General features: G+C 49.1%; 1 protein-coding gene and 2 long non-coding RNA genes across 3 annotated transcripts; all 3 read right to left on the bottom strand.

Annotated features, from left to right (window-relative positions):
• Positions 1-8,988: 8,988 nt before the first annotated feature.
• LOC149371507 (uncharacterized) lies at positions 8,989-11,691 on the bottom strand. Its single transcript, XM_089580368.1, has 2 exons — positions 11,653-11,691; positions 8,989-10,929 (listed from the first exon to the last, which is right to left on the bottom strand). Exons 1-2 carry the CDS (start codon positions 11,689-11,691, stop codon positions 8,989-8,991), a joined length of 1,980 nt encoding a protein of 659 aa, XP_089436494.1.
• Positions 11,692-13,279: 1,588 nt separating this feature from the next.
• On the bottom strand, positions 13,280-16,184 carry LOC149371506 (uncharacterized). The gene is made up of 2 exons (XR_016292003.1): positions 16,074-16,184; positions 13,280-13,440 (listed from the first exon to the last, which is right to left on the bottom strand). It is a non-coding gene; the product is annotated as an uncharacterized LOC149371506 (long non-coding RNA).
• A 2,128-nt stretch (positions 16,185-18,312) lies between these two features.
• Positions 18,313-19,845, bottom strand: LOC149371505 (uncharacterized). The gene is made up of 2 exons (XR_016292002.1): positions 19,050-19,845; positions 18,313-18,456 (listed from the first exon to the last, which is right to left on the bottom strand). It is a non-coding gene; the product is annotated as an uncharacterized LOC149371505 (long non-coding RNA).
• Positions 19,846-21,346: the final 1,501 nt, after the last annotated feature.

Raw genomic sequence — 21,346 nt, 5'->3', positions numbered from 1 at the left:
AATTCAGGTAGGCCTTATTCTGTTACATAGGAGTAAACTATGACTAAGCTTTGATGGCAAAATATACGAAAGTGTTGAACATTGAATGTTTCCAGTGCTGCCTTGTATTTAAAGTAGTGTTATTCTTGCTAAAATTAAAAATAAAGGGGCGATTTATTTTATCGCATTCAATCAGTTTCCGATCACCGTTTTCGAATCCGCATCAGCTATAGAGACAACGCGGAGAACGCCGGGAAATTATTTACAATATTTAAACCAGTCAACTTGCAGTTATGACTGCATCCCAATACAAACCAGCGTACAGATTAAACTTGGCGTCGATACTTCTCCACTTAAGGTTCGTCACCACACGCACAAAAACAGCGAAGCGATGAAGTTCCGGCGCTGGCCTCATTGTTTGGCAAGCGCACAGGCTCGCTCCTTGGCCATTCGATCAGTGGACTGGCACTGAAACGCCCTGGAGAAAGCCTCGACGTACATCAGGGGGACGTCCACGTTTTCTTTGCTGGCGGGACTCAGGGACGTGGGGCACCGATAGAAGGCCTCGCGCATGTAGAAGAACCGGCTGTGGGAGAGGCTCCAGTGGCGCCAGGCCCTCTCCACTTTGTACCAGTCGGGCTCCGTAAGCCTGGCGAGCACGGAGGAAACAGCCAGCGAGGCTGCGACTGTGTTGACCTGGTCATCGACACTCTGAAGATTTTTACCCGCCGTAAAGTAATGCTTCCGGAAGCAGTCCACCAGCTCGCTAATGTGGTCTCGTGCAGCAGTAGACCAGAGCTTAGTTTCCGTTAGAATAAAGCGCCAGATAGACTGCGCCAAAGCTACAGCGATGACCGGCGTATTGAAGACGTCGGAATGCACTGGGTCCATCCGTATGAGGGAATACAGCGCTGGCGAGACCAGGATCCTGTCTCCCCTCTGCAGCTTAATGTAGTCGTATATTCGTCCGGAAACGAGACGGCTTTCGAAGGGGAGGCGGTGTCGTGCCAGCGCTAAGCGCGTCTCGTGCTCCGAAGAGTGGCCTTGCAGCAGTTTCTCCAGGAACGTCTGCGTGAAGTGGTTGTCCTGGATGCTTGATAGGCTCAGTGGTTGCGGAACAAGAAGGGTCAGGCTGGCGAACAGAGTCTTCAAAAGCGAATTGTCTTCAGGGCTGAAAATAGCGCTTGACAAGCTGTCCAACTTGATTGCTTCGATGACAAAATTTACAACGCGGGTTACCTGGAGGCTTCGTTCCGGCGTGACGAATTCCACAAAGTACATTGCGTTCCGCACGTTTGGCATCAGGTCGATCTGGTGCAAGCAGAATGCCGTCCTGCTCTGCGAGGGAGGCGTTGGTGTCCACTCGAGGTCCACCAGTGCGTTGCAGGCGCTGGAAGCGAGAAGGTATACGGCCGCCGCGTCCTTTCGTTTCCTGTCGGATGCGTTAAGGGATGTCACTAGAGACTCGATGTGGTCTTCACCGCTGACATGAAGATGCGTGATGTTATCAAGGCCGATAGAGATTGCCTGCATTGCCGCCGTCATGTGCCACCGCTTCAAAAGCTCGGCGGCACCTTCTCGTTCGTATGTTTTTAAAACAACGTCTTCCTGCTTTGAGGTCTCTAAGGAAGAAACGTAATCAATGACGTCATTCAGCGTTGTCTGTTTATTTAAAATGTTGTTGAGCTTCGTTGTGGAGAAGTTTAGGCACATTTGGAGCCTTCTATCGGCAACTCGACATCCTTCGCGCTGGTTATATGCCAACAAAATAGCATCAATTCCTTTGAAAGCGGCCAGTATAATTGATGGTATACCGTACTTGATGTTGGTGAGAAGCAGATAAGCGAAGGCACTTGCAGGACTCGAGTCCCGCAGGTGATCTCCCGCTATGTTGACAAGCAGGGTTCCGATTTCGTCGAGAATGTTGCTCTTGTTCGTATCCGCATTCAGACAGGAATCGAAGAGTGATCTCAGGAACGTGCTCACCTCGCTCCTGGTGCCGTTGATCGCCATCAGGACATCGAGCTCGAACCGCGGATTCAGTCGCGTCGGCAGAGCGGAAGAGTAGAAGACAGTCGACCTTCTTCTCGCGTTGCGCTCAGAGACAAGCTTAGAGCAGACGTATTCGTAGAAGCTGTCGCAAGGGTCGACGCTGGCGTTGACGTAGCCCGAGAGTGCTTGCACATCGTTGGCGCAGCAGAAGACGAAGCGGTGCTCCTCGTTGCCGGGGTGGAGAGTCTGCTTGAAGATCAGGAGGGCCACAAACGCTAGGATGATGGTGCCGGCAAAGCACACAACAGCCGGCCCAGCTCCAATGCCCATCTCTGGTTGGAGGAAATTGGTTGGGGGCGGCACCAAAGCGTCGTGTTCAGGCTCGGGGATAGGGCGCCGTGTATCTCTTCCTAATCCAGCGTCCAAACGCGCAGGGCCCTTTGCCGTTGACGGCAAACTGGCCAACGATGGTGATGGTTCTTGGCTGCTGTTGCTGCTTGGCTTGGATAGCGATGGCTGCTGCGAATCTTTCTGCTTGTCTTTCAGGGCCTTGAACTTGGCAGCAGCTGCAAGAATGGCGGGTGGCGGCGCCTGACGACTCTCCTCGACTGGTGCATCGGTGACCTCCAGAGAAGGAGCTGTAGCTGGCTCTGGGCCGTCCACTGTCTTGATTGTGGTCGTCGGTTCCGTGCCGTCTTCCGTTCGAGTCATGACTGACGGCCTTCTCCTCGAATGCTTCTTCCGTCGAGAGGCTGTCGTTTCGCTTTCCTGGCCTTCCGGCTGCGCTGGTTGTTCTGGCAGCGCCGTCTCCGACTGGCCAGAACGGGAGTGGTGGGAACTGCCCTTCTTCTTGCGATGTCCGGGCATGACGTCAAGCTGTCCTCGGTCTGTTTGGCAATTCGCAAAGCTCTATTAGGCGCTTTCGAGATCGAGTAATGGGCGCGCCGATGAGCTTGCGAGGCTTCACGAAGGTCACTTTCTTCTTCCTCTGTTTCTCGCAGGTGCTCTGCGCTGCACGAGCCTCCCTCCTTCCTTCGTCGTCTGCCTCCCCGGAGCGTGCGTAGGGCACAGGACTGGCGAAATCTTGCGAGGTGATAGATTATGTGCTCTAAAGAACAAAAGAAAAATCCTAGGATATACCTGGAGACAGAAATGGTTTTGGTAACGATAGAAAGTAGAAACAAAAAATCATTAAACGAAAAATAAAAAGCCATGTAAGAGAATAGTTTTAAGACTGCTATTCTGAAGTGCGCTAATAGCTCTCCGCACAAAGAAAGTACGTGACAGAAAATTTAGTTTCATCATCATCGCCACCACCGTCATCAGCCTGACCACGCCCACTGCAGGACAAACGCCTCATTTTTATCTCTCCAATTCACCCTCTCCTACAGCTGCGGCCACCTTATCCCCGAAAACTTCACAGTCTCACCCGCCCACCTAGCTTTCTGCCGCCCCCTGCTACGCCTACCTTCTCCTCTAATCCAGTCCGTGACATTTAACGACAATCGGTTATCTTGCCTTGGCATTACATGCTTTGCCCAAGCCAATTTCTTCTTCTTTATTACAAATAGGATGTCATCAACCCGCGTTTGATCCCTCAGCTACCTTCCTCTCTTCCTGTCTCTTGATGTCACTACTATTTTTTTGTTTTTTCATAGCTCGCTGCGTTGTCCTCGATCTAAGTAGAACCCGTTTCGTTAGCCTTCACATTTATGCCCCATTGGTGGGTACCGGTAAGATATCATTGTTACATACTTTCCTCCTGACGGATACTGGGAAACATCCATCCGTGACCGGACAGTACCTGCCATATGCGCTGCACCCCATTCTTATTTTTCTAGTTCTTTCACTCTCGTGGTTCGGGTCTGCGGTCAATATATACCTTCTGCACGCATCTCCTTACCGCTTCCAGCGCCTCGCAATCAATTCTAAACTTTGCCTGATGAAGTTATGATCATGCTTTGCAGTTCATCCCCTGAGTGACAGCAATTGGTACTGAAATCAGCGAATCGCAGATTTTGTTTATGTGAAAGGAAAAAAAAACCACAGAGGCACCTAATTCTATACCGTGCTGGCCAAATGCGGTCGCATTCGAAGCTGTTGATGTCTTTGCCGGAAGTCCGGAAGTGACTGGTGGCTCTTGTGAGACCAAGTTTGCTCTTTCCCAGTGATGATCTTCCCGTACGCCACCTACCACGGTTCGCAGGTGGATGATTCACACAGACGAACTTGGTGTGGTGAGGTCACCTACCTTTAGCTAGTGCGCATCTCCAACAGCGTAGGACGCAACATCTTGCCTAACGTTTTGATTTTCTCGTCTTCTTGTACGTTGAGAGGCTTCCGATAAAAGCAAACGTCTTAATTTTGCACTGTGCGTTCCCAGAAGTGTTTTAAGAACTTTTTTTTTTCTGTCAGTCCACATCACGCCTTCGTCCCGCGAGTGGGAATCCCAATACACCGGGAAAAAATTACGTCGGTGAAATGTTCCCAAAGCGGACTTCAAAGCCTTCCCATGAGCTTTTTTCTCAACTTCCGATAATTTTTCCGTGCTGTCCCGGTATTTGATTTTCTAAGGAGATCCTAGAATTATGCCTTGGGATTTTCATGCGTGTCAGTCAGTGGAACATAGAATTGCACATCTAAGCTCATCTCGCTTTTCAAACCGCTATGTCATTTCCATATGCAGAAACACGAATATTGGCAGGCTTGTTTTTCACGTTGCCAGCGTTGGCAACTTTTTCTATACTAGCTGTTTTAGTGCGAAAGCACTGCTGGACTTCTAACCAGGAATATGCCGGTGTGTGGTGAGGCCTCTGAAATTAGTCACGTGGTGCAAGAAATGTTGAGAAATAATCGAGACTTTGAATGAGGGAGACCTTGGCGAACCTGCAGAAATAAAACAAATGCTGCCGCGAATGGGTTTCTAATACGCGCCGGCGCAAACAGAGGAGCTTCGCTGGCCACTGCACGAGGGCAGTATAGTTTATAAGCTATGCTATCGCCGTAGGCGATCACACCTCCTGAACTGCAATACACTCTCGCACTGTCCACTGCACATCGTCGTCTTCAACTTCCATCTGTGCGCAAGTCACGAAAGGAAAGGAAACGGGTTTTTAGTCGTGCCCTCAGGTACACGGCGTTGTTGTCGACCTGCAAAAACCTGCTTTCGCACAGTATTAAAGCGAAAGCCTTTAATGCCTCATCGTTGTCGTCAGAACGTTGTCAGCAGAGGTGCCACGCTTTTCTAGTCAGACCATAAAAAAAAATCTTTGCGCACGATGGGATTCGAACCACCATACCTCCGTTCCGCAGTAGAGCGTGCTAATGGCTAAGCTCATCATCATCAGCCTGACTACACCCACTGCAGGGCAAAGGCCTCTCCCATGTCTCTCCAATTAACCCTGTCCTTTGTCAGTTGCCACCACTGTATCCCCGCTAACTTCTCAATCTCATCCGCCCACCTAACTTTCTGCTGTCCCCTGCTACGTTTGCCTTCTTTTGGAATCCACTCCGTTAATTCGCATTACATGCCCTGCCCAAGCCCATTTCTTCCTTTTGATTTCAACCAGGATATCATTAACCCGCGTTTGTTCCCTCACCCACTCCGCCCTCTTCCGATCTCTTAACATTACACCTATCATTTTTCTTTCCATAGCGCGCTGCGTTGTCCTTAACTTAAGCTACTTCCCGCCAACGCGTATGTAATTCTCCTCGGCTAGGATGCTGGAGAGTGTTTGCAGAAAGGCGTCGAATCAGACGGATGCTTCCCAAACGCCGGGATCAATCCAACAGTACAAAATTACCCCGACTTCCAAATTAATGGTGGTCAAATTAACGACTTTTTAAAGGTGCACTGAAGAGGAATCTGAACTCGTCTTTTTGCCGCGGGAACTCAATCTACACGTTCCGAGCATTCTCAGAAACTCCGATTTATTGCCCTGTGTGGCCGATTTCCCTAATTAAATCGAATTAACGCCCGGCTCCCGCCTTTTTCTTTTTAATTCTCCCTCGTACGGTGGGCGGAGTCGACCAACGCGGGGAGTGCCTTTCACCCAGTCCCGTGGCGGCTTGCCGGTCTGCCATCGGCGGAGTAATACGTAGTAGTCCGTAGAAGCAAATAGTACTCCGCGCGTATATTTATTTCTGCGGGCTTATTTTGCGGTTATATTATCTGCAAATGAAACTATTTATTCACGGAAACCTAAAAAACAAAATGAAGCGAAAGCAAAGCCTCCACGGAGCTGGCTTTGCACTCCCTGCGTTGGTCGACTCCGCCCACCGTACGAGGCAGAATTAAAAAAAAAGGCGGTAGCCGGGCGTTAATTCGATTTAATTAGGGAAATCGGCCACACAGGGCAGTAAGCCGCAGTTTCTAAGAATGCTAGGAACGTGTAGATCGAGTTCCCGCGGCAAAAAGACAAGTTCAGAATCCTCTTCAGTGCACCTTTAAGGTTTTCGCCTCACCGCACTTAAGGTCAGCAAAGTGCCCTTCTGAATTTTTTCGTGGTTATCAATGCTAAACTGCCAAAATTTTGTTTTTCTTTCAAAGTATCCTCAGGCAAAGGTTTAAAAGCCTCGGCATGCTACGACAGGTTCTTTCCTTGCTGCTACGCTACTACTTGTCTCCGAGCAGTGAATGTGCTAAGGCGCATTACTTAAAGTTGCGGTCCGAATTCCCCACTTAAGATATTGCACAACTCTTTAACATTTTTGTGGTGTCCATTGCAGATAGTTTAATGTTAACCGCTACATGTGGACGCGGGACAATTATTGAGTGTGTATCTAAATCCGCAAAAATAAAAAATTGCCGACGATTACGTTATTCTCTAATGCGAAATTTGAGCGCAGCTCATCAGCTGTTCCAGCTTTTCGATAGAGTGAGGCAAAGAATGCGAGGAAGGCATGTATATATACAATTACAGACAGCTTTTTATTTTTCAGACATATTCCTTCTTCAAGAAACACTCCACTAACAGTAAAGTTACACTTGAGAGAGATAACAAAAGAATTATTGCACTTAAAGTGCACTGCCACAAGAGATAGAGTGAAACACAGCATGTCGCGAATCATAAATGCAAGCCTTTGTTCAGCAGTACCTCGATCCTGGCACATGCATAAACTAAACTTAGGAGGGAAATAATAGAAGAGAGAGAGAGAAAAAGGACGGAAAGGCAGGGAGGTTAACCAGGCGATGCCCAGTTGGCTACCCTACACTTGGGGAGGGAAAAAAGGGGAAAAAAGGAAAAAGAGCGGCAAAGAAATGAGTCTGTCAAGTGTCCATCGACCACTATGTCACAGGGACAGCGGGCGCGCACAGAAAACTTAGATTATAGGCGGGAATGCAACCCTGAGTCCCTTAGGAAATTCAGGAGCGCTTTCACCGCTTTCCGTTGTCTGGAAGGTTGCGTCCAAGGCCCCAGAACGTTAGACTCTGTTAAAGGACGCGAGTCCAAGCGGAGCAGAGAAGCAACTAGGCAACCGCGCTCTCGCTCAAAACGAGGGCAGTCGCAGAGGAGGTGGCTGATCGTCTCGTCACAACCACACTGGCCACACGCAGGAGAGTCAGCCATTGAGATGAGATGGGAATAGGCGTTTGTGAACGCCACTCCCAGCCACAGGCGGCACAACAGCGTAGTATCACTGCGAGGGAGGCCGAATGGTATATGATGTTGGAGCAAGAGGTTGAAGTGATGCGAGCGGGGTGTCCAACCTCCAGGGGCAGACCACGATGTTACAGTCAGGTTTCGGGCGAGCAGTTGAAGCCTTCCACATTACTAACACGGGTGACAAATGCATTAGCACTGCTTCTGTCGTACTTCTCGACAAATGTACCAAATCGCTCCCCTTAAGACCACAAGCTCAGCAGCGGTTGAGGCTGAATTATGTCCTAAACCGAATCATAACCAGAGCCCTAGGCAGGGCTGAGTCCCCAAGGGGCCAGCAAGATATCGAAAATGTCTAGGGACAAAACTGCACTGTAGGCACCACTCAATTCTACTTAAAGTTCTAACGTTAGCCGTAAATTACGTCACTGACCTGTGCTGTTTCGATTGAATAATAAATAATCCTTCTGCATCTTAGTTTAAGCGTGTAGAAAAATGTACCACGAAAGCAATGTGGAAACGTATTATTTTATTCGGCTGCTCCGTGAGGTGGTGCTGCTTGTCATTTTTCTTTTCCTGAAAAAAAAAAGAAAACAATTCTACCCTGTCAGTCGACCAGTAACGTCGGCGCACTAAGCACCATCTGCGCATGTACAAAAGGACCTGTAAATGGAGCTGGACCAGAAAAGAGAACAAAAACCGCTAAAGGAGCAGGCGAGGCTTGCATGCTTGTTTATTTAGTCTTTGGGAGACCTATCTGCAAGAACTAAAACAAAAATATAGACTATAATCCAGGCGGAGAACGTCAGCAGCATCGCCACTCTAAGAATGAAAAATATGCCGTTCATTGAGACAACTATAGTATTTTAACAATTTTATCAAGAAATGATACCCTTGTGAGGTTGTTTGAGATGAGAGCACGCGAAGACATGACGGAAAAGTTGGCAGAGCATGTCGGCAATAAGTGGCCGACATGCATAAGAAAACGATCAGGCATATTTCTCCGCCATTTCTACGTTAGACAAAAATATTGGCGTTAAGAATCGTTGCCAGATTTAAAACAACGCGGACGCGAAACGCCGCCTTCAAAAGCGCTTTTAAGTGTGGATTCATAAACCGTGGCAACCTTCCGGTCTGCACTCCACATCTGTCTGATAAAAAAGGTTCCTCAACATCTGAGGCTCAATAAATTAATAACTAGACAGTTCTAATGTATGCGTATGAAAATGCACAAAATCGCAGTCCCGAAAAAGTGAAATATGAGACTAAACTTTTTAGTTCGGTGACTATAGCACGCCTCCATATTAAGCCTGTCTCACTCAATTCCTCGTACATTCCATCCCCAAGTTCAAGCACTGATAAATCTCACGTATAATGTCTAATGTGACCGAGAATCACACGAGTTCAAATCATTCTAAGGCACCAAAGTACACTTGTTGCTAGGGTTCATGAAGGAACCCTCGGCACAGCTGTACACGCGGGAGAAGTCCGTGCTGTGCATCAGTGGGACGTTGCACAACCTCTCGCCATTGGGCTCTCCGCACAGCACGTAGCATCCGAACAGAAAAGGAATGCTGATCGCGGGAAAAGGCGGCAGGTCTCCAACCAGGTGGTCACCTGTCGCCTCCAGAGATTGCTGGAACGCAGACAGCACCACGGGGACTGAAGCAACAGCGCCTTGGAGGTCAAGGTCTTGCTCGTCACCAGAGCTCCTCGCCAGACAGTCCTGGTTGCGCTGATAGATCTCACTGGCGTCGCGCTGACTTTCGACGTAGTCGTAGAAGACCGTGGCTGCGATCCGCGAGCCCAAGCCTCCAAGCAATACGCCGCGGTGCGCGTCCGGGGTGTAGTACGGAAAGTCCAGATGCTCAGTCATGAGAGCGAAGCCTTTGAACTTTGCGAAGTCCCGTTCTCTGTACTGGGTTAAAGGCGAGACAGTTAGTCCGCGCGATAGCCGGAGGTATGACTCATAGAGGAGTATCCAGTTGTGTAGGGGGTCACTGGTCACCGCCGGATAGCCACCCTGTGCAAAGGGATAAGCCGTGGGTTCGGAATTCTTCAGCACGGTAAATGCGTTGCGGAAATTGGAGCTATTAGCACCGTCCGACTGGGTGTATTTGTGTATTAGTGGGTGAGATCGATTGTCGCCCTCGCGAATGAAGACAAAAAACGCTTCACGCACACGTTCGGCGAGCTGAATCACGCTGCTTAACGCACTGCTTCTGGACTTGAGAAGGAAACGATTCACGTCGTAGCCAAAAAACACCAAAGTTGAAATGAAGCAGTCCTCCCGCAGCGACTGAATAGCCCCGCGCTCGTGGAAACTGGCAATAATCTCGTAACTCGTGTATTGCACAAGGTTCTGGACGCACAGCGTTTCTACGACGTCGTTCATGGCACCTTCGCCGTTCTGCTCGTGGGATTTGAACACGGCTCTGAAGTAGTCGACGTTCCAGACGGCCACACCGTGCACGTCAGTGACTGAGATGTTGAAGTAGCGCCTCAGCATAGTGTTCCACCTTTCGACGGGAACGGATGGAGACAAGCTGAAAAACGACGCCGTGTCATATTCCATGAATGCTTCGGGTGTGTTGTCACGCGATATGGTTACGTTCGAGCAGAAGTCCACGAATATTTCAGCGCTGTCCAAGCGTTCGACGATTTCCTCAAGCCGGGATATGTTCAGCCCGCCAAACTCTTCGTAAGTGGTACGCAAGTGGTCGCGCAAGTGGCGGCTCTTTATGTGCTTCCTTAGCGTCCGGAGCCGCCTCTGGAACTCTTCGTCAGGGCTGGCAACAAGTAGCGAGCCGTTCTGAATACTGAAATCAAAGAAGACAGGCATGAAGACGCGTCGCGACATGTAGAAGAGGGCGTTGAGAAAGTCCGGTCTCGCATTCCGGTCGGGCCAGACGATGCCGCCTTCGGTGAGGACTTTCTTCACACTGCGGACGTTGGAGACGTTGCAGACGCTAAGGCATGTCACGAAGAACTTCGTGCTCTCCTGAGTGATTGTCCCAGTCCTGGAGGTCTCGTGCAGATCTCTGACTGCTCCGTCAATGAACCTGTTCCAGGCTTCGTGTTGCACAGATTCCTCGTGATCTCTCGTCCACAGGCGACAGACGTGAGCGTAGAAGTCGTCGCACGCCCCTATGCTTGTGTCGACGGCTTTCGCGAGCAGCGACTGATAGCGCAGACACGAGGGACTCACACACGCATCGGCAGTGAAGGCGCTGGGCTTGAGTCGGCGCACCCTAACGACCGCGTACAGGATGACCCCCAGCACACTCCCAACCAGCAGCACCGCTCCTATCTTGGCGTCGGCGGACACTGAAGGAAGGTCAGGAACTGTCTGCAACTGGTTTACGGGCGTAGAGAAACAAGCAGACAAAAAATTACAAGACACTTAATTATCATTACGCGATAACTATTTGCGTTAGCATTAGGTCTTCTCTTTGCTTGCAGTGCTAAGGTTACCGGATTATCACATTAATCAGCGAAATCTGAATGGCATTTGCTGATTGACCGTCCACCTTCCACGGCAGCCACCCGCCGCGTTGTTCCCGCGGCAACTAGCCTCAGGTTGCATATCCTGCGTCCACGGTAGTTACCTTCTGGGTCCTTCCCGTGGCAGCCACCTTCTGTCCTCTGCCTCCTCTCCCCTACAGGTGAAGAGGGGGATTTCCCTCTCTCGACTTCTCAACCTGCCACCGGAGCTAGCAGGTGGTCTAAACAACGTAACGCCGGACACCACCTTTTCTGAACGGTAGGGCTTCTGGCAGCAAGGTGGCCCCTCCTCCCCATTACAAGTGGAGAGGGTGATTTTCTTCTCTCCACTCTGCTTCGTCACTTCCCAACCGTGACAGGTGGTAGGTGGTGTGCAGAACACTACAAAGCCGGACGCCGCGTTCCCTTCCCGGTGAGACCTTGTAATGCTAAAGATTCAAAAATACGGCCACTCCTTCACCTCAAACAACAACTGACCATTGTCTGAGTACACACTGACTTGGCCACGGGTAGAACGGCACAGCTCGAACCAATTTCAAGGTGGCAGTCGTGCCTTGAATGTACCTAACATTACCTTTGAGCACCCTATGACAAGTGGTGCGAGTTCCCTCATGTTCTCGGCGGTTTCTAGTTGCTACACCACAGTTACTGGGAACACGAAATAATGATTTTCAGTTAACTCACCGCATTTAGTAAACTTGCTAAAGGTAGCCGCGTTTCAAGAGGCATTAGGCATTTTAAAGCGACTTTACGCAATCACAACTTTGTAGCGGTAAGAATCCTCGAAGCGTAGCTTAATGTATGTTCGTCGTATTGTGAAAGCGTTCACGACCTCCAAAACCAGAGCACAGGAGAGCGTGCGGAGCGAGCTCCCTTCCACCGCAGAATAGCGATACCAGGGCTAGTGATTAGCTGCCATACATGTCAAGGTGGCCGATCAGATTAGAAACGCACGGAATCGCTCATAAACGCTGGGAACGAAATCATAAGCAGCAATTTATCGAACAGACTCCGTTCTCTGTCCAGCCTGCCTAAGGTTCCCGCTTCAGCCTGCATACCAATTTCCTCTTGCCTGCCGTCATGGCAGTTATAGTTTAGTTGGCGATGTTCCCGTGCTAGTCTAGAGGTGGTCCCGCAACTGTACTGGAAAATTTTCAGAAATTTGCTGATGTTTACTCTACCCTCGTCAGGCCTGAGCAAAAGTTCGGCCTGTCAGCATTAATTGAAATACATATCTCAAGCCTCGGTTGTCCCATGTATGTACACACAAAATCTGGCAGCCTTAACTCCAACAGTTCTAACAGTTCTTAGCTTAAGAGTTTTCTCTGCTCTCCGCAACGGGCTTCTGGGCCTACATAAAGATGCAGTGAAGTTTTATGGCGTATATTTAGTTAAATACATGCACAACGTACCGAGTGTTTAAATCAAAATTACAAAAATTGTCATAAAAATGCACGAAATATTTGGGAACTGTTTGGCCGCTGGGAGCATAAATCTGGTTTAGACAAATGAACTAACTTGGAAGGCTGCTCAGAGAGCCTCTATTGTTTCGCACTTCTTGCAGACCTGGCTTCGTGGGGGCACGGCGAGTGCTCTCCGCCTTCCAATGTCACTTTGGCTGCGGAAGGGATGGTATTTTTAAGAATGCCGCAAAAGATAAATGCGCATTACAATGAACGTGGGGTTTTAAGAGGTTTTAGCTGTAGTGTCTGCTCTGTGGTGGACATAAGTATCATTAAATAAACTGTACTTTTCCTTTCTGCGAGCGGCGATAACGGAAGCCGCTAAGAGAGTACAGGTGCCCGCATTACAAAGGAGAGCCATCTAAAAAGCCGAGAAACGCGCTAACTTGATTGTTTATGGCGGTTTAACGTCCCAAAGCAAGTCAGGCTATGAGGGACGCCGTAGTGAAGAGCTCCGGAAATTTCGACCACCTGGCGTTCTTTAATATGCACTGACATCGCACAGTACATGGGCCCATAGAATTTCGCCTCCATCGAAATTCGAACGCCGCGACCGGGATCGAACCCATGTCTTTCGGTACAGCAGCCGAGCGCCGTAACCACAGAGCCACCGCGGCGGCTTAGCCACGCGAAACGCCCAATAGTTGCTTCCTGGTTGATTCCTTGAGCTGTGAAGCACATACCGTGGTTTTCACGCTCGAGTTATCTCAATTGCAACGAGGGATTGAATAACAGCGCTTACAGTCAACGGTGGAGATTGTGAGCACAAGATGGTAGTAAGACCGCCTCCAGTTAGCTTGATGACACGGCCCGCCCCGCCACCAGCTTCAGGGCTCCGCTCCGTCCCGCCTGAGCCAGTGCTGGAGAAAGGCATGGCTACGTCGGGTGACATCATGGAACTGCGAAGGCGAGGTAGCAAATGCAAGCTGGAAACGTGTTCACCCATATCTGCGAGCTTTCGATAAATAGCCTGCGTTGTGAACGGGCACTAAAAAAAATACTCACAGGACGGTAACCACTATGTAATGCGAGATTCAGCGACAGCTGTTGAAGTATTTTCATGTCGCGCTATATTGAGATAAAAAACGACAGCGACATGAGTTTATAGACCAGTCATTACTTTTCATACACACTCGCTCTTCTCTTCTCTCCCAGTCCTTTATTGCCATGAAGAAAGCCTTAAGATCTTAAGAGTGGCAGCAGATGTTTTACAGGCATTGGATCAATACCCGATTCTGAAATGAAAGATCTATACATGCATGTTTTGGAAGGTCGTCGCAGCAGTGGGAGGGGGGGGGGGGGGGGGGGCTTACGAGGGATAGCAGTTATGTTGTCACAAGTGACGTAACTGGGTCCTGACTACACAGCGTCGAATGGGCTCCAGCAACAGCTATCGCTCTAGACTAAGGAATGTCGCCTATTAAGACTGCTTGTTCATAGCATCTCGGAAGCAGCATTCACACGTAAACAAGTTGCAGTACTATCACCTTTACAGTGGTTACCTTTTGACTGAATGGGTAGAACGCTGCGCGTACTGATTCGTGATACTCAGGATATTCATGTCATTATCCCTCCAAAAACTCATGTTAAACATACCTTTGTTTTCTTTTTATTCGGTATGCAGAGCGCAGCACTAGCATTATTCGTTAATCCGCTGTTCACTGATGGCAACAAAATAATCATTGTCATGCTTGTAAAACCACGTATAACATAGCCATATATCACCTGAAACCTATCATAGCCATATAACACCTGAAAACATGCTGCTCCTCCGAAATTTTGTCTAGTTCATAAGGGCGGTCATCGCTGCTTTACACCAAATGGCCATAACCTCCCGCGTCATACTCTCCGGAAATGATATTTCGTGAAGAAACTACAGACTATACAGAAAAAGAAAAAGGACGTTAGTCCATGCAACACGTACCGCGAACTCTTCGCAGTCGTCCGTACTGTCCTCCGGAAACAACTTCGGCTTGCAAAGTTCGAATCTAGTCTAGTTTTTCGTCAGCTAAAGCAACCAGCATGTAAGAGCATAAACCGCGTTGGGAATGTGTCGCGGTTTATTAATAGCAGTGCACTAAAATGCAACAAAAAAAAAGAACTGGAGAGGACACACAAGCTCCACGTCAAGGATTTAATGTCCATATATGCGGAACTGTTGATTCGCAACTTTATATTCATAGGTACCTGGGAGTCCTCACACCACTCCTTCCGCAATGGTGCAACGGTTAAGGGATGCGGCACTGCCCTGCGATGAGAGCTGCTGCCACCGGTGGGGCTTGTGCGACCCAAGTTGCTCTTCGCGAGCAACCTGTTGCGATCAGTCATCAATTTAACCGCCACCTGCCACAGCGGTCAGTTTGCTCACAATCCGTTGGGCAGGTTGTGATGGTGCCACAAGGTAAGGTTACTTAGGTGGCTCACCTAGGTTGCCTCTCCGGCGGGTGGCCACCTAGGCGACCCTACGCCAGCCTGTTTTATTGCGAAAGCAATACTACTTGCACTTTCACGCCTTTGCCGTGCCGCGGCGGTGACCACCATTGACCTTCATTTGACCTTGATTTCATTAGATTGGATTGGATTAGATTACATTGGATTAGATTGGATAGGAGTGGATTGGATTTAATTGGATTGTATAACCGATGCATCACCACAAGTCTAACCACAAGCACCACCACCAGCTACACTACCAGCTGAACCATGACGTAGGTACGACCAAGCTAAGCCACAGCGAATTTTTTCGCTTACAACGCCGACGCCGACAACGTCGACAACAGCGACGCCGGATATTCCGATTAACGGGGCCTTTAACACGATGGCGTTAAAAATTGGAGGGGACACCTAGGCTCTGCCTCAAGGATATGACGCGATAGCGAAATGAGTTAATTTCTATATATATGCAGAAAGTCACTCTCTACTTTTCATACGTAGATCCCTGGGAGTCCTCATACCCCTCCTGGCGCACAGGTGCAGCAATTCAGCGATGCGCCACAGCCCTGCGATGGTAAATGCGCCCAGCGGTGAGCCTTGTGTGGCCCAGGTTGCTCTTCTCGAGCGACCAATCAAGTTAACTGCCACTTGCCACGGAGGCCAGTTTGCTCACTATCCTATGGACAAGTTGTGATGACGCCTCAAGGTCACGTGACCTAGGTGGCCCACCTGCCTCGTAGGTTGTTCACTGGCGACCACTGCCAGACCCATGCCGGGAATTTTCGTTCACAACTCCGACGCCGATAACGCCGGGACCAGATTTTCTGGTGAAAGGGTCCTTTAACGCGAATTCAACACGTATTATAAAGAGCCACAGTGGAACGCGGCAAGCTGACTACGACACAAAAATAGCCGCGGACAAAATCTTCACGGATGCCATGGTTAACACGTCTAGAATAAGTAAAGACTGTGCTGTAAACTGCTGCGCGTGATAACGTTGAATTTCTAGTCAAAACATCACCTTTACAACGGCAACATTCGTAGCCACTAACACAACACGCACGTCTCTTAACGGCAGCCTTCAGCTCAGCGCACTCATTACCTTGGGCTGAAGGGACGATCCACGTCTGACCCCAGCGGCTGCGCCGCTTCTGGAGAAGACGGCGAGCCGGGAAACATCGCCGGCGAAGACAACGAGGGGGGTTCAGGGAGCTCAGGCAGCGAAGCCGAATTCAGGGGCTGGGTCGACTTCCGCGGTTCACTCTTGACTGGATCACATTGGTCGCTTTCATGCGCCCGAACTAGGTCCGGGTCTACCGACTGAATCGGCTCAGTGGACGACGGTGACTTCAGCGGTGAAGGCAAACTGGGAACTTGAGGCCTAGGCGGATGTGCGTGTTGTCGCGGCAGCTCATGTCGCACCCGTTGTTTGGACGACGTCCGCCATGTGGACGACTTCTGCGACCTCGACAAAGTCCGAACAGGACTGCTATTAGTATCCTTGTCTGGATCCATGGAGCTGCGCTTCCTTCTTCGATTCAAGGGATGGCGCGCGCTGCCGCGCGCCGCGCGTTCGCTTTTTCCTTCTCGCAGCTAGAGACAAGACGCCATTACCTTGAGAACAACAACAACAACAATAAGACGTGTTTTGAGTTTAATTGCTGCAGGGCCGTTCAATAATCCTATCCCTGTACCGTATTCCGCCGAACATATATTGTCAAATTTCGCGTGGAGGTACCTAGCTCCCATATACATATCATACAATGCACTGCAAGCTGTAGCAGTGAGCTACTAATAAATGAATTTCCATGTGCCTAAGGGTCTTTTCCTTGCCGGCTCTCCAGCGCCGTGACCGCAGAGAAAGTCTTGGCGTAAGCCTCCTCCGCCAGGCGTAGGACGATCTCTTGTTCCGCATTTGGGCTGCGGATGTAGGACTCCCAGGCAACTCGATCAAGGGGATCAGGATCTGGTTAGCTCCCGAAGATTCGGGACATTGCCAGATTAGATGATTTTGACTCAGAGGTATCTTGCAGAGATTGCAAGCATCTGGGTCGCCTGTGAGCTCATTAAAGGGAATAAGCGATTGGCCTGGATTTTTCGCCAGGCCCTTCATTCCGAGGGTGTTAGGGACCTATCTGGTGGTGGATAGATCCTTCTGCCTAGCCTGGGAATTTCAGAGAGCTTCTTGTAGGTGATGAGGTGGTCTTTGTCTCCCGGTAGCGAATACCATTGAAACAAACGGGAGTTCATGGCCAAGTTTTAAAATAATTAGCGCCATTCTACCCAGGCTGCGCCCAGAAGAAACCAGCAGCAGCCCTCCGTTACTCTGCCATGTTGGACCGATCGAGGCGCCTCCTCTAGGTCATGGAAATCACGGTACCGTTGTATGGTGCACGCTGTCGTAACCGGTCGTAAAACTTTACGTCATCTCTTTTGTATTATTTTCACGGTTTTACTCCAAGCAAAAACAAAGGCTGTTAATTCACTTACTACGCGCTACCGATAACAGCACTGAGAAAGAAGTTTTTAAAGGCCTACTTGACCGAAACTTTACTTTGGCTAATTTAGCGCTCGATATAGTGTGCATGTTATTAACAATATTTATATTTAATATTAGAGCTGTGAATCGTCTAGAATTTTAATTAGAAGCGTTCAAAAACCTCTGTAGCAGACGACGCAGTCCCCTAGCGGTATGCTGGACAACTAACAAACCTGACCGGAAATGACGCACAATTGAGACACCGGCATCGTGGGCTCGCCAGTTTCAGGCGTTCTGAAGTTAGTGCGCGCCCCATGTAAGCTCTTCTGGCGCGTTTCTGGCTGTTTTCACAGCGAAGCTCGATGGTCTTCGAGAAAAATAAACTGCTGGCATCATGTCGACGAAGTGCATGGCCGCGGAAGGGAATGCGAGGAATGCTGCCCTTCACCCCCGATCTCGAAAGCCGGTGTCAGCTGTCCGGAGCTCAGGTTTTAACATGAATTCCCCTCTCTTTTCCAAAAAAGATAATGGTGGGTGACTGACGCTTCTGCCTCGCGCTAACCCCTTTTGTGTGTTGGGCTTTGTCAATAGACCTGTCCCGGTCTACATCATCCCAAGCAACCACAGATATCCTTCGGACGGCCGACAGAGGTCTATTTCGGATGTTCTGTACGTCCGCTGAACATCCGCAAACAGCCGGTAGACGTCCGTCGGCTGTCCAAAAGGTGGCCAAAGGTATACGGTTCGCCCGCCGACGGACGTCCAGTTGAGTACGTCCATTGGCGGATCTTTCTCGAATATTCGCATATATGGTGCATGTGTGCTTTTTTCACTCCGCGCAATGCAATAAAACCAAAAACAATTTGATGCATAGCACGCATATTTTATTGTGGTTGATGATACGTCAGCAGAGCAATGGGTTACATTCGGATAATTTCTTAAATGTGACTCTTCAAATGTGGCAAGCTTGGGATACACATCCGTAATCTTCCCACCCACAGGATTTCTGAAATAAAAAAGAACGCGGCAAACATCAGTCATGTGAAACAAATGGCACAATGCAGTAGCCCAAGTAAAAACATTGGAACCAATTAACAGAAGTGTTTAATGCTGCAAGTATAACAGACAATGCACTTTAACACCTCAAAGGCAATAACAGCTCTCACTTTTCCACACCATATTTGACAATGTATCTGTTCTTTATTTATTTTCATGGGCCTTAGGGCACTAACCTGCGCAGCACTGTACGCGACTGTTCACAGAAAGCCGCAAAGCTTCCGTTGCGAACCACTGCGACCTCACGTGCTTCCTATGGTCTGCCTTTCGCGCGTTGTCACTCTTTATATAGGCACAGTGAACATAGCGATGCCTTAAAAATTAACAAGATGCGAAAACACTCCGTCCCGCAACTTTGAAGAGGAGTGGGAATTAGTCGCGCGAGTTGAGGGCTGCCGCAGCTCCCGGAAGTGTGAGAACAGCACACACTTTGGGAAGCCATCTCCTCGCGCTTACTGCTCCCACTGTCCTGTGAACGAATGTTATATGAGCATGCTGCATTGTCCTAGAAGCAAAGTTCCAAGAAGTGTACTGGATACATACCTTCGTAGGCAATCACATGTGCACTAAGCCTTCTTTACACCAAGGTCGACGCAGTACGGGATTGCGGTGTTCCAGAAGAGCTTCAGGCGCTTCCCGTATCTTTCGAATTGCTTAAGTTACATACAACTTTCGTCCGCAGACCGAACAAAGCCACACATTATAAAAACAGAGCTATAAAGATCTGCGCGACAACACTACGCGACATATCAACAACAGCGCTACGGAGCCGTACTGATGGATTGGATTGGTCTGACCGCGAACTGACATCTATGATGATGGTGATAGCAGAATGCACGGGAGTTTTGATGCGTACGAATGGTTTCAATGGCAAGTTTAGCTAGCAAAACAGTGGACATGTCGCGCAACTCCTCTGATTTGGAGAAGTTTTATAAATATAAAACTAGTCATTGAGTTCTTGCAAAATTCTGCAACACCTGCTTCTCCTCTTATATAAATTTAGCTCGTTGGCGGCTCTTGCACTGCAGGTAGGAGTGGAATCGTACCAATTTACAAACGTCTTCGCGTCAAACCCTCCAACTGATGCAAATAAAACAGTATACATACACGAAAGACTCGAATTTTCTGTGAAATAAAAAACGTCCATACTCATGGCCTGGGAAAATACTCGACCTTACATCCTTCGGACGTCCACCTCGTCTCTCATGCGGATATACAAAAGTGGACACTGTCCGTACGTCCGGCGGATGTACGAATACGGATATCCGAAATCGGATTGTGTTCGTACGTCCGATGGACGTCCGATCTCGGCAAAGGACGTTCGGATCTAGCTCGTACGTCCGACGGATATCTGTGGTTGCTTGGGATGCAACAGAGCACGTACGTGTTTCTGGCCCGATCGGCAAAGCATGCCACGAACCGGGTTATAATTCGGAGAAGAAAGGCTTCGAGGCGTCTCTAATCGGGAGAATAAAGAGGAGGCGGGACCGCTTGTCACAAGCTAGCTAAGCCGGTCCAGAAGTTAAAGTGGACGGCTTTGCTCATGGAGCAACGCCCTTTTGACGGCACGTTGTTTACACGAGGCAGAAGTCTAAGGAGAGGTCTGCTTCGTCTGAAAAGGAAGCAACATATGCACACCCGTTTATTGCAGGTACAGCTCTGCCCAATGCGCAATAATGCCGTCGTGCGCCGAGTGTATCTGCTGCCTCGAAGATTTGCAGGCCGGGCTGAGAATCCTGGAAGGCCATACAAGCGTTACTGCGAACGGCGTATTTTTTACTGCCTCACGCCATTCATACTTGAAGTCGATTACAGGAAGCTTCAGCGTTACCATTCGAGGCACGTCTCCAAGACTCCAGAGAACTGAACGCGTGTTATTTGAATGATATTTTCAAAGAATTTTGATTTTATGTTCTTCATTATTACTCAGTCGATAGAGATACACTGCCTACGGCAATCTGCGCGGTGGGCGTATACGGTCGACTCCGGTTCGGCAACCACGTCGTTCTGCCCAGCTGTGTGGTTTGAAAAGATTAGAAAAACCTTTCCGTCTCTTCAGTACACGGGCTTTAAGTGGTTCTAGGTAAATACTGTAATGAATGCAACGCATAAGTTTTTGTTCATTTCAATTGGCATGTATTTCGCAACGCGCAGTGGCTTGCCCGACCGAGGCGCGCAAAGATGAACCAGCCCACCATCGGCACCGCACTGATGCCACGGTCCTCGAAGAGAAAAATATATATTTGTTTTGCAACACAAATTTTGCTTCTTGCATATTCTTTCGCTTAACGCAGCACTTAATTCTCTTGAGCTCTCTTTCTACACATCTATCTGTTTTTATTGATTTAACTGGCGTTCACAGCACCTGTTCCAAATTTCTGTGCACAGGCAGGAATACCTTTCGACGAGGGAGAGAAATGAGAAGGAGAAAGCTGGTCATTTTTTTTTATCAAGACAACAACCATATTGCACGCACAGCAGAGCGCACATGTGCTGTTGGCACACGCGTGCCCGCTCAAAAAAGCCGACTTTATAATCCAAGCACTTCTGCTTGGCCTCCATTTGAATATGCTTCCTTTCTCCGCTATATCCGAACTTTGCACTAGCTGTAATCGAATACTGCCAGGCAAACAGCGCTCACTAGCATTGCGGCGCGATCATCTTCGCTGAGGTTGAGCCAGGACTTTTCCAGTCTACTACAGCAAATAAAACACGTTTAAAACTTTTTCCAGGGCGTTTCATCCGTTTTAAGATGTGTGTTTTCACATATAACCAGTATTTATCGCACAAAGTGCTGCACGCGCTACCGCTTCCAGCGCTTTGCTCGAGCCGCAACGAGC

This window comes from Amblyomma mixtum, chromosome 1 (assembly GCF_055824585.1).
Source record: "Amblyomma mixtum isolate Tamu chromosome 1, ASM5582458v1, whole genome shotgun sequence".
Lineage (NCBI taxonomy): Eukaryota > Metazoa > Arthropoda > Arachnida > Ixodida > Ixodidae > Amblyomma > Amblyomma mixtum.
This window is presented reverse-complemented; position numbering and strand designations above follow the sequence as displayed.

Coding starts and splice junctions, on each gene's coding strand:
- LOC149371507 (XM_089580368.1), bottom strand. CDS start 11,691: ATGAGGGAACTCGCACCACTTGTCATAGGGTGCTCAAAG. Junction 10,930..11,652: donor TTGTCATAGGGTGCTCAAAG/GTAATGTTAGGT, acceptor CCCGTAAACCAG/TTGCAGACAGTTCCTGACCT.